Here is a 12413-nt window from a genome sequence, read left to right on the forward strand (position 1 = left end):
AGCCCTTGCTCCTCATTTCAGACATACAAGCCTCAGGAGCTGAGCGTTTCTGAGCTTGGCAAAGCCTCCCTGGCAGCTCCTCCAGCCCCGGCAGCCAGGATGGCTTTTCTCTCCCTCCCATCGGATATTTTCACCATTTTCATTTCATCTGATAAGGGTCACTTTGCTTTTGATGAAAGGGCGAATTCTCCCTGATCCTGTTAAGGCCTCACCACCAAGACTCCTCAATGCACCAAGACTGCGCAGAGAAGTGACACGACCCTCTAATGGGACTATCTAATTAAGTCAGCCTGGGGAGAGGAGAACACACATTTCAAAGAGCAAATACCATTATCAGAAAAACAGACACATTAGGAAGGAGAGCGTGGGACGCTTTATGTCTTGGAGGAGACAGAGGTTAAAGAAAGAGGTGGAGCCTGTGTGGTGTCATTGACGCAGGGCATGTCTCCCTCAAGACCCCAGTGCCCTCTGGCAGAGGATGCCCAAGAGTGTGGGCCTGAACAGAGAGGCCCCGAGCCCCAGAGCTCCTCGCTTCCCCAACTCTGCTGCCCCCAGTTCTTGCCCCATGGAGGAAGCTGTCCCTCTAGACACTGCTCCCTCCTGCCCAGAGTGGACTGCCAGCCAGTTGCAGGGCAGGACGAGGCGGAAGGCCTGCCTTGTGTCTGTGCTGGGTGCGGTGGTGTCGCCCAGTCCCTGACTGTCCCCCTCCTCCCTCACTAGATGTCATGGCTACTCCCACAGAGGACAGCCATGACGGCTGCCTGGTAGGGCCCCTCTGTCCCCGTAGCGCCCACCTGCCCCGGGAGCCCCGGCTCACCCAGGCTGCCGGTGCAGAGGCAGTTGTGGGTCCGCGGCTGGGGCTTGGTCTGGTGGCTGTCGAGGATCTGCTGCACCAGCTGTTCCACCGAGAAGCCTGAGCTGCTGTTCCCATTGCTGCAGGTCCACTTGATGCCATGGACTGTGAAGAGAGAGGCAGGGGGGCTGTCAGAGCCCGTGGGTGCAGAGGGGACCTGGGTGGGGCCAAGGGGTAGGACCCAGGCCCTCCCTGAGGGCAGCCCTCTCTCTGCTGGGGAGCTGGCTCCTGGGGCGAATTGATGAGTAGGAGAGGAGGAGGGGAAGGGAGGCCAGGCTGCCCCCGCCAGACCCCCTGCTCCCATCGGGGGTTCTGAGCTCTTTAGCTCCCCCTCACTATGGTGCAGCCCAGGGAGTGGACCGCATAGAGTTCTGCTTTTGTTTCCCTAAAGTCAGAGTGCATGAGGCGGCTCTTCCAGGGGTGCTGGAATGGAAGAGAAAGGGAACAAGGATGGAAGGAGAGTGGACAGGAGGCTGAGGGACTTCCCAGCCTGTGAGCTTCTTGTGGAGACTCAGGATAGAGGTGGTGGACCGACAAGCACCGAGCTGGGAGGACCAATGCCTCTCCCAGGAGTGTGTGGGGAGGTGGCCCCACCCTGGGGGGTAAGACTCTGGCTTCCTGCCCTCACCAGACTTCTTTGCCCCAAAGGGAGTGCAGATGCAGGAGCGGCCAGGGGAGGTGGGGACGGGACTGAAGGGCCCACGTGGCCTGGACAGCAGGTAGCTCAGTGCCCAGTGCTGACTGATGGCAGCCATCTGAACAGCCACCCTGGGAGCTGGGCTCAACCTTCCTCCCTGCACTTTTGCAGTTCCTGGAGTTGGGATTGGGGTTTCCCCACCTGCCTGGCAGGATGGGGGCTGGAAGTCTAAACCGACTTTTCCAGCAGAGCAGTTTTCTCAGCTGGAGCAGACCCGGCCAAGGGGTGGCTAAGTCCTGAGTCCGGAACATGGAGCAATCCAGCTGTCTCTAGTGGGGCCAGGCTCAGAGGCAGTGGATTCGCAGCTTTGGGGCTGGAGCTGGTGCTGGGGATCCAGGCGCGGAGGAGCAGGGCGCAGGGTCGAGATACGGAGAGGTCAGTGGCTTTATCGATACAAGAGCAATGTCCTTCCTCCTTTGGCTGAAGCTCCTCTCCCACCAGCTCCAGGGGGACAGCCGCTAACCCTCACAGCACTGGCCCCAGTTCTGTGAAGGGCTCTAGAAGGTAGGGGGACAAGGAGAGCGTCGACATGGCAGGTAGGAACTGGCTCGATTCAGACATGGATTTGAGTCCAAGTTTTACTTATTTATTTTTTTTTTGAAACAGGTGTCACTCTGTTGCTCAGGCTGGAGTGCTGTGGTATAAACACGACTCACTGTAGACTCGGCCTCGTGGGTTCAAGTGATCCTCCCGCCTCAGCCTCCTGAGTAGCTGGGACTATAGGCATGTGTCACTACACTTGGATATTTAAAAAAAAAATTATTTGTAGAGTCCAGGCGCAGTGGCTCACACCTGTAATCCTAATACTTTGGAAGGCCAAAGTGGGCGGATCACCTGAGGTCAGGAGTTTGAGACCAGCCTGACCAACATGGTGAAACCCGTCTCTACTAAAAATACAAAATTAGCTGGGCGTGGTGGCACATGCCTGTAATCCCAGCTACCTGGGGGGCTGAGGCAAAAGAATCGCCTGGGGGGCAGAGGTTGCAGTGAGCCGAGATTGCACCATTGCACTCCAGCCTGGGGAATGAGAGCAAAACTCTGTCTCAAAAAAAAAAAAAAAATTATCTGTAGAGACAAGGGTCTCACTATGTTACCCAGGCCGGTTTGGAACTCATGGCCTCCCAAAGTGCTGATATTATAGGTGTGAGCCATTGTACCTGGTCTGATTCTAGGTTTTGATCTTGCTGTGTGGATTTGGGCAAGTCACTTAGCCTCTCTGAGCCTCAGTTTCCTCACTTGTAAAGTGGGCACATAGTAGTTCCTGCCTGGAGAACTGGCCAGGAGAAAACACGATCTACATGCCTGGCACTTTGTGCATACCCAAAAAAAGGGTAGCTGTTGTCATAACATCACTAGTGATGATGGTGATGACAGTAATGACTGTGACACCCAGCAGGCAGTGCTGGCCCTGCCCTGGGGCCTGGCCGATGCTATGGGGACTGGGGTTGTGGCAGGAAGCTTCTTGCTGTGAAATCCACAGATGGCTCAGCCCCGGAACACTGCGGGTAGATCTCCGTGGTGGCCATTCATCTCAAGCCTCTGTTCCTGGGTGTAGAGCTCTCCCTTTAATTATAACTCTGATGGTTTTTCTTTTCTTCTTCTTTTTTTTGAGACAGAGTCTCGCTTTGTTGCCCAGGCTGGAGTGCAGTGGCACGATCTCGGTTCACTGCAACCTCTGCCTCCTGAGTTCAAGCAATTCTTCTGCCTCAGTCTCCTGAATAGCTGGGATTACAGGCGCCTGCCACCGGGCCTGGCTAATTTTTGTATTTTTAGTAGAGATTGGGTTTCACCATATTGGCCAGGCTGGTCTCGAACTCCTGACCTTGTGATCCACCCCACCCCCTTGGCCTCCCAAAGTGCTGGGATTACAGGTGTGAGCCACCACGCCCAGCCTCTGATAGTTTTTCAAAGGAAATCACCCATGTGTGAGGCTTGGGATCTGGCAGGAATACCTTCAGGGTGCTGCTTTCCTTCTCTGTGTGTGCTGTCGCCTGACCCGGGTGTCTGCTCCCCTTCTTTCCCCTCTGCTTCACTCTGAAGAGGCTCCTCTGAGGTCTGCAGCACCCTCTGCCTCCTGCATCTTCACTTATTCTCAGGGGGCCTGGGATTCTGGTGGGTCACTGAGGGGGATGGGTGGGGCTGAGTGGCACCTGTTTGCCAAGCCGCCATGTTCAGAACTTGTGATCGGCGAACATGTGATAGGCGCAGGCAGGCAGGTGGCAGCATTGACAGCCCACTTTTCTTCAGGTGGACAGTGCTTTCATCTTGGGCTCCCTGGAGGAATTCTCTGGCACCCCCCTAAGCACCTTGTCCCTGACAGCTGGAGGGAAGGCCCAGGCCAGGGGCTTTTAAACCTCATCATAGCTATGGGACCCTTTTCTTAAATAAACCTCTACCAAGAAATTCAATACAGAAGACAGATTACTGCAGAAAGGACCTGGTGGAGGCAGGATGAGGGGTCACAGGCTCTCTGGCCTGTCCCTATGCCCAGGGCACTCCTTGGCTACAGACATTTCCAGACTCATTTTACAGATAAGAAAACAGAGGCTCAGGAGGGGAGGTGACAGCCCAAATCACATTCCAGAGGCCACAGGGCAGGATTTGAGACTCTCCTGTGTACCGCTGCACAGGCAGTGGTCTGTTCCAGCTGTGGGTCCCCTACTCTGGCTGTACCCAGGCCCTAGATAGGAGATTCTGACATCATTGGTCTGGGGTGGTGCCAGGTATTTTTTTTAGAGCTCTGCAGATGCTCCTCACATGCCGTTAGGATGGGGGAACACACAGCTCTGTCTCACATGCTGTTAGGATGGGGGAACACACAGCTCTGTCCTAAGCTTAAACTCAGCAAGGAACTGCAAGTCCAAGAGCAGAAACACCTGCAGAGCTCACCACGGGAGCTTCTCCCTGTGGGACCTCTGAGCAGGTGCCCCTTGCCAAGCCAGGCCACATGTTCTCTGGGAAGATCCCTGCTGAATTTGAACTTGGCTGTCTGTGGAGATGAGCTGTTTTCAGGGCAGCCCCACCTCTGGCTTCGGCCTTCAGGCCACACCCCACTTGAGGGTCTTGGGTCTTGGCACAGTGAGGCTTTTGAATCCCCTGGCTGGCAGAGTCTCCTGGCATTTCAGATCAGGGTCCCCTCTGCTCTGACAACCGCCGATCAGGCCAGGTTTCTCCTCCAGTCCTGATGGGGGTGCGGCAGCCGCATTCTCTCTGCCTCTTGTTCTCCTCCTTATGTTGTGAAGGTTATAAAATGAAGACCCAGTGAAGGGTGACAGATTGCAAGCAGAGAGTTTCTAGATGCTTAATGCAAATTACCTACTGTCTTGGCACATCCAATATGCAGATTGTCTCCCTCCTTGCTCTGGTGTTGGGGGTGGGTGGGTGGAGAAAAGCCCCTCCTCTGAGGTGGTGAGTTGTTAGCACTGAATATCAAATAGTATCAAGACGGCTTTTAACATGTCATGCTCTGCTTCCCAACACGGAATGAATCAGTGGGAAGGGAGATTTCTATAGGGAAAAAGCGCTTTATGAAAGGAAGGTTAATAGCCATGCATGCCGGCCTCCCCCTCGGCCCCTTCCCCATTTTAAAGCAGCAAAAGGGAAACCGCGTTAAAAGTACACTTGATCACGTGACCTCCCATGACATGTAAGGTCATGACATGTCTTGTAAGGGAGGAGGCACAGAAAGAGGAATTCCCAGAAAGGTAATGTCGTGGTGGCTCTGGGTCACATCTGTCCCCTCCTGCTCACTGTACCTCACCGGGCGGTACCTGACTCCCCGTTCTCAGGCAGAATGGCCTGAGCTGAATCCCAGACAGAGGGACCCTCTCTGCAGCTCCCCATAGTTGGAGCCTTGGTGGTGGTCCCTGGTCTGCTCAGGTGGTGGAGAGAGACCTGTATCCCCAGGAAGGCTGGGTCAGGGGAAGTACCAGAGAGAAGAAAGGGCTGGCATGGGGTGGGATAAGCCAGACCCCAGCATGGGGCTCCACAAGACAGGGGCAGGCAGGATGGTCACACTGGCCACTGGGAAGCAGGATGCTGGCTCCTCGAAAGGTGTCCTCCTACAGCTACCCGAGAAGCCCTGCGGCTGCCCCGTGAAACACAGGCCAGGGACTGCATTCTCTCGGACAGGGCTGCCTGCAGCGCGGCCTGTGTGAGGATCGGCCTGCAGAGCTGAGGCTGGGAGTGGCTGTCGCAGGAACCCAGGGCCCACTCCAATGCTGACCTAGCCCTCGTACAAGATGTTTACCCTAATTATGGCCCCTGGCAAGGCAGCAGCGCTTCCACTAATATGAATAATCAAAATGAAATCAATGACAACAGCATGTGGCCCATGCTTTGGAGAGCATCTTCTGATGAACAATTTACCCAAGAGGTGGCCAACCGCTGGGAAGAGAGTAATTGAGATCTAGAAGAGAGGGCTGGGGGAAGGCGTAGGGGCTTCACCCCACATGGGGCAGGCTGCCAGCCGAGAGCCTCTTGGGTTGCAGCTGCTCCATCCCATGCCCTTGGGAAGCGGCGGAGAGCTTCAGCTACACAGGCTAAGCCTGAGCCACGGTAGAGCCGTCCTATTTTCCTCTGTCATGAACTGAATTGTGTCCCCCACCAAATCCATAGGTTGAAGCCCTAACCACCAATGTGACTGTATTTGGAAACAGACTTTTAAGGAGGTAATTATGGTTAAGTGAGGTCACATGGGTGGGACCCTATCCCAGCAGGACTGGTGTCCTTATAAGTAGAGGAGGAGACACCAGGAGTGCCCATGCCTAGATAGATGGTTATATGAGGAAGCAGTGAGAAGGTGGCTGTCTGCAACCCAGGAAGAGAGGCCCTACCAGAAACCAACCCCAATGTCCCCTTGATCTTGGACTTCCAGCCTGCAGACTGTGAGACAATCAATTTCTGTTGTTTAAGCCGCCAGTCTGTGGCACTCTGTGAGGGCAATGTTTTAGTCTTCGTCTTTTTTGTGCTGCTACAACAGAATACCACAGACTGGGAAATTCATAAAGAACACAAGTGTATTGGCTTATAGTTTTGGAGGCTGGGAAGTCCAATATCAAGCTGCCAGTGCCTGGTGAGGGCCTTCTTGCTATGTCATTGCATGGTGGAAGGGCGAAGAAAAAGAATCCATTCCCAGAAACCCTAAGTAAAGCAGTTAAATCCCTCCCATGGGGCCCCACCTCCAGACACAGTTGCACTGGGAATTCAATTTCAACATGAGTTTCGGAGGAAAACATTCAAACCGCAGCAGGCTGAATAATACACCCCGCATGGGGGCTCAGGCCTCCCCCATCCTCAGGCTCTCTGGCTAGAGGTCCACACCAACCCTGCTCTATGCACTGCACACGTGTGTGTGTACAGGTGCGCGTGTATAGGTGTTTGTACATATAGGTGTGTGTATAGGTGTGGGTGTATCGGTGTATGTGTATATAGATGTGTGTATAGGTGTGTATCAGTGTGTGCATAGGTGTGTGGGTGTGTGTATAGGTGTGTGGGTGTGTATAGGTGTGTGTATGGGGTGTTTGTGTGTGTAGGTGGGTGTGTTTTTGTGTATAGGTGTGCATATCAGTGTGTATAGGTGTGTGGGTGTGTACATAGGTGTGTGTGTGTGTTGTATAGGTGTGTGTTTGTGTATAGGTGGGTGTGTTTGTGTATAGGTATGTGTGTATAGGTTGTGTGGGTATGTGGATAGGTGTGTGTGTGTATAGGTGGGTGTATTTGTGTGCATACGTGTGTGTGTAGGTGTGTTTGTGTGTTTAAGGGTGTGTGTGTATAGGTGGGTTTGTGTGTATCGGTGTGTGTATAGGTGGGTGTGTTTTGTGTGTATAACGGTGTGTATAGGTGGGTCTGTGTGTATAAGTGTGTTTGTGTGTATAGGTGTGTGTGTATAGATGGGTGTGTTTGTGTGTATAGGGGTGTGTGTTTGTGTGTATAGGTGTGTGTGGGTGTGTGTATAGGTGTGTGTGTATAGGTGGGTGTGTTTGTGTGTATAGGTGTGTGTATAGGTGGGTGTGTTTGTGTGTGTATAGGTGTGTGCTTGTGTATATAGATGGGTGTGTTTGTGGGTGTATAGATGTATTTGTGTGTATAGGTGTGTGTGTATAGGTGGGTATGTGTACAGGTGGGTGTGTTCGTGTGTATAGGGGTGTGTGTGGTGTGTATAGGTGTGTGTGGGTGTGTGTATAGGTGTGTGTGTATAGGTGTGTGTATGTGTGTATATGTGTGTGTATAGGTGTGTGGGTGTGTGTATAGGTGTGTGTGTGTATAGGTGGGTGTGTTTGTGTGTATAGGGGTGTTTGTGTGTATAGGTGTGTGTGTATAGGTGTGTGCTTGTGTGTATAGATGGGTGTGTTTGTGTGTATAGGAGTGTCTATAGGTGTGTGTATGTATAGGTGTGTGTGTGTATAGGTGTGTGCCTGTGTGTGTATAGATGGGTGTGTTTGTGGGTATAGGAGTGTGTGTGTGTGTGTAGGTGTGTGTATGTATAGGGGTGTGTGTGTGTGTTGTACAGTTCAAGGGGTTCTGACATCAGGGGCTTTCCAGAATGCCTCTCTCCTCTACCACTTTATTTTTAATATATTTATTTATTTATTTTTTGAGACAGGGTCTCACTCTGTCACCCAGGCTGGAGTGCAGTGGTGCAATCTGAGCTCACTGCAACCTCCGACTCTTGGGTTCAAGCAATTCTCATGCCTCAGCCTCCTGAGTAGCTGGACTACAGGTGTGCGCCACCATGCCTGGCTAAGTTTTGTATTTTTAGTAGAGACAGGGTTTCAGCATGGTGGTCAGGCTGGTCTTGAACTCCTGAGCTCAAGTGATACACCCACCTCGGCCTCCTGAAGTGCAGGGATTACAGGTGTGAGCCACCACACCTGGCCCTTCTACCACTTTAAATGCCACCCTTCTTTCCAGCACAGCCCAGCTCAAGCCCCCACCTCTGGCTCATTCTCAGGCCCTCCCCAAACCCACCGAATCACAGACTCAGGATGGGGCCCAGCACCTGTGTCCTAAGGGGCCCTTGTGGGAATTCAAATGCATGCTCCAGTTTGAGAACTATGGGTATAGAAATCACAATAGCCTTCCTGGCTGCTCATGCCTGTCCCTAGGAGCTGGAGTTTGGATCCTGAGGGCAGGCCTTGCCAAGCTGTTCACTGCTCATCTCCCATCCTCAGAACAATGCCTGGCACATAGTAGATGCTTAATAAAGGCTGGTAGAGTGAATGAGTGAATGGCCAATTTCTCAATCATGCCCTCCCTAGCACTTTTTTTTTTAAATTGGTTCATCATTTCCCTCATTGAGCTATAAGCAGAGCTCATGTCTCAGTAATAACAACAAAAACAATGATAGTTATTGGACATATCCTCCATGCCAGGCAGTATGTGAGCATCTTCATATGTTGACTCCAAAAAGAAAAAAAGAACAAGGCCAGGTGTGGTGGCTCATGCCAGCACTTTGGGAGGCTGGGGAGGGTGGATCACTTGAGCCCAGGAGTTTGAGACCAGCCTTGGCAAAATAGCGAGACCCAGTCTCTACAAAAAATAAAAACATTAGTCTGGTGTGGTGGTGGGCACCTGTAATCCCAGCTACATGGGAGGCGGAGGCAGGAGGATCACCTGAGCCCAGGGAGGTCGAGGCTACAGTGAGCTGTGATCCGGCCACTGCACTCCAGCCTGGGTGGCAGAGTGAGGCCCTGTCTCAAAAAAAGAAGGGGAAAAAAATAATAACAATACTATGTACTCCACTGAGCCTCTGCTGTGGGCAGGGCACGGGGCCAGACACTCTCCTGTGGAGCAGTGGTTCTCAAAGTGTGGCCCCCGCAGCACTAGAATCACCTGACACTTGTTAGAAACGCACATTCTCAGGCCCCGCCCCAACCTGCAGAATCAGAAACGCTGGGGTTTGGGGCCCAGCATCCACATCCTAATAGGCCTTCGAGGCACACTCAAGTTTGAGAAGCTCAGGTCTAGAGATGACATCTTTAACCTCCCAGTGACCCCTTGAGGCAGAATATATTATCCCATTTTATTAATGCCAAAACCGAGACTCAGAGAAGTTATGTAACTTGCCCAAGGTCACACAGCAGGTGCGTAGGGGGTGAGGAGGGGCTTCAGATTCAAGCTCTTTCCACTGGGCGACCTGCCTGGCTTTCAGCTCTGCCAGGACCAGCTCCTAGGAGGAGGTGAGGAAGACTGGACAGCAGCTCGGTGGTGGGCAGAGGAGAAAAGCGACCCCATCTGGAGGTAGAGGGTGCTGGCCGTGAGCAGCAAGACTCACTTCACTTCCTGGAGGGAAGTCTGGTTTCCCTCGGCCCCTTCACCAGGGGCTGGTGACTGTGCAGGAAACTCAGGGTCCTGGTGCTGGACCACATGCTGTCATCCCAAGCTGATGCCCAGCTTCGTCTCCTGTCCTCCCTGACTTCGCAGATGCTGGGCTGTCTCAGAGGGGCCAGGCCTTGCTGGCTGGGGCCTTAGTGGGCAGAAGCTCCCGAGTCCCTGGCTCCCCACTTGGGATTTCCTCACTTTGGGGTCAGGTCAGCTGTCACTCATCTGGCCAAGCCACCCAGACCGGGGCAGAAGAAACTCGTCCTTGAGCCTCCCACGGGAGGAACTGGGAGGCAGGGCCTGATGGGGACTTGCTCTTGGAAAATCAGAGCAAGCAGGAGAGGAAGGGGGAAGGAAACCTGGGAGGCTGCTGCAAGGAGGACATCTCAGCAACGCTGCATCCAAGCCTGGGCGCTGGGGCTTCCCTGAGGCCTGTGCTGGTCTTGTCACGGCAGCAGGCTTTGTGCCTGGTTAGAGGTGCATTTGGGGGGAATTTCTATAAAAACCAAAAGAAGCTAAGAAGGGTTCATTCCAGACTGTACAGGATGTGTGGGGGCAATGCTTGGCTCCACGACAGGGCCTCCTCATTTGGGGTATGGTGGGGGTGGGGAGGGGACACCCTGAGGGATGGCAGGGGGCTGAGGGGCAGCTTCGTCTTGGCTGTCTTTCATTCCTGACATGGCTGTCCCATGCGGTGGTGGGGCTTTCCCAAAGGGCAGGGAAAACCTCCAAGTGCGATGCCCTGTGCTGGCTATGTGGGAAGAAGAGGCGAGAATTTAGAAACAGTGGGAGACGGGGTGGCAGCACCATGCTGGCCTGGGGTCGGGGCCCCCGTGTGGCTGCAGCTGTTTCCCTCATGCACTGTGTGATCTTAGAACAAGATCTTTGTTTCATCTGGATCTTAGTTTCTTCATCTGGAAAGTGGGTACCTCTTGCCAGTTCACCTGACTGTATGCCATTGGGCCCTATCCAGGTAGGTGGCCCCACCCCTGGATTCTGACGTGATGGCATCCACAGGAGATCTGCCCGGGCCAGGGTGGAAAGCCTCACAAGAGGGGAAGCTCTCTGCTCCGCAGTCCTGCCTGGAAGACTTTGGAAAGGAATTGGACGAGGAGACAGAGAGAACTCCAGAAGTCTGCCTCAGCCCCTGGTGGCCACCTGGAACGGGTGAGAGCCAGCTACCTGCCCCCTCTGCTCTGTGGGGCAGTAACTCTTGGAAGGATGACAGGGCAAGGCCACCTGGAGCTTTGGTCACCATGGTAACTGCACAGGCGGCACCTGCTGGAATCGACGCTTGGCCTTCCTTCGCATGAGAAGAGATTTCTGGGTGCTGTGATGAGCAGGTGGCAAGGACAAGGGGCAGTGTCCTTTTCTGGAGGGCTGTGGGGGGCCCTGTCCTCCTCCTCCATCTGGGCTCGTCCAGTCCGCCCACCTAGGTACCCTGCCACCCAAGAAAGACCCAGAAAGAGGGTGGCCATTTAACTAGTCAAGCCAGGTCACCTTGGGAGCCAACAAAGGGTGCTGTGGTCATTTGTCCAGGTGCTGGTATAGGCTGGGTTGCTCTCCAGCAACACTGGACGTGTGGCTGCTCTCCTTACGAACCGCGTGCCGGAGGCGGACGGGAGAGGGAGCGGCCACGTGCCTCTCCTGGAGTGAATGAGGGCCCTTCGGAGTCCTCGGTGTTGTTGACACTAGAAGACTGTCTCCATGGCGACGAGGTCAATGGGAAATGGCAGCCGGGTTGGTTTAATTTTCACTGTATTCTTGTTGACAGGAATAAAGGCCCTGTTTCTGATTTCTTGGTTCAACTGGATGAAATTTTCATTAGATTTAACTTCTCATATCCAGACACCCACATACTATTCAATTTCCCGATCTCACCACTCAACTCTCATTCGCCTATTGGTCCTGAGGACAAAATTTTCAGAAATCTCATTTCGAGGAGCGCAGAGGCTGAGGGGGGACGGGATGGAGTGTGCGCCCACCGTGTGCACGTGCGGGGACCTATCTGCCGTGTCCCCAGTGAGCCTGTCATTTCTGGTGCTTGCTGTTGGGGCATCATAGTCCTCCCTCTGCCAGGGGGCATGGGCTTCGTCCCAACATCACACGTCCTCTGGAAAAGGCGGGGTGGAGGGTCCAGCAGACTGCCAGAGTGTTGAGAGCTTGACCTTCCCATATTCTTTCTTCTTGCAAGTGGGACAGACATTGTCAATGAGGGGTAGGGAGAGGCGCCATTCCAGCCTGGCCAGTGACTCCATCATCAGGAAATACAGAGCATGTGGGGTGGCATGTCCTTTACCCCTGTAACTGGCCTCACAGGAAATCTCCAAGGTGCTCAGTGACATACAAAGTGGCATTTTAGAGCCATCCTGAGGCTCTCGGAATCTCCTCCTGATGTGCTAAGCGGCATTGTTACCAGGCTGGGAATTCTTTGCACCGTGGGGGAAGTGTGAGTGCGCTAGGAGTGCCGGCCGCCTGGCAGCGTCATAGCCTCAGGGTTATCTGCCCCTCCAGGCCACTCGGAAAGAGGGGTGGGGGACC

At 53.7% G+C, this 12413-nt stretch overlaps 1 protein-coding gene across 13 annotated transcripts in view; it reads right to left on the minus strand.

Moving 5' to 3' along the window:
- Positions 1-12413, minus strand: part of CAMTA1 (calmodulin binding transcription activator 1) — a 986830-nt gene that overhangs the window by 108490 nt on the left and 865927 nt on the right. For all 13 annotated transcript variants that reach the window (XM_031010110.3, XM_031010103.3, XM_031010096.3 and 10 more), the window contains one exon: positions 818-958. In XM_031010110.3, the coding sequence (XP_030865970.3) occupies positions 818-958 (141 nt within the window). The remainder of the gene's footprint in view (positions 1-817; positions 959-12413) is intronic.

This window comes from Gorilla gorilla, chromosome 1 (genome assembly GCF_029281585.2).
Source record: "Gorilla gorilla gorilla isolate KB3781 chromosome 1, NHGRI_mGorGor1-v2.1_pri, whole genome shotgun sequence".
Classification (NCBI taxonomy): Eukaryota; Metazoa; Chordata; class Mammalia; order Primates; family Hominidae; genus Gorilla; species Gorilla gorilla.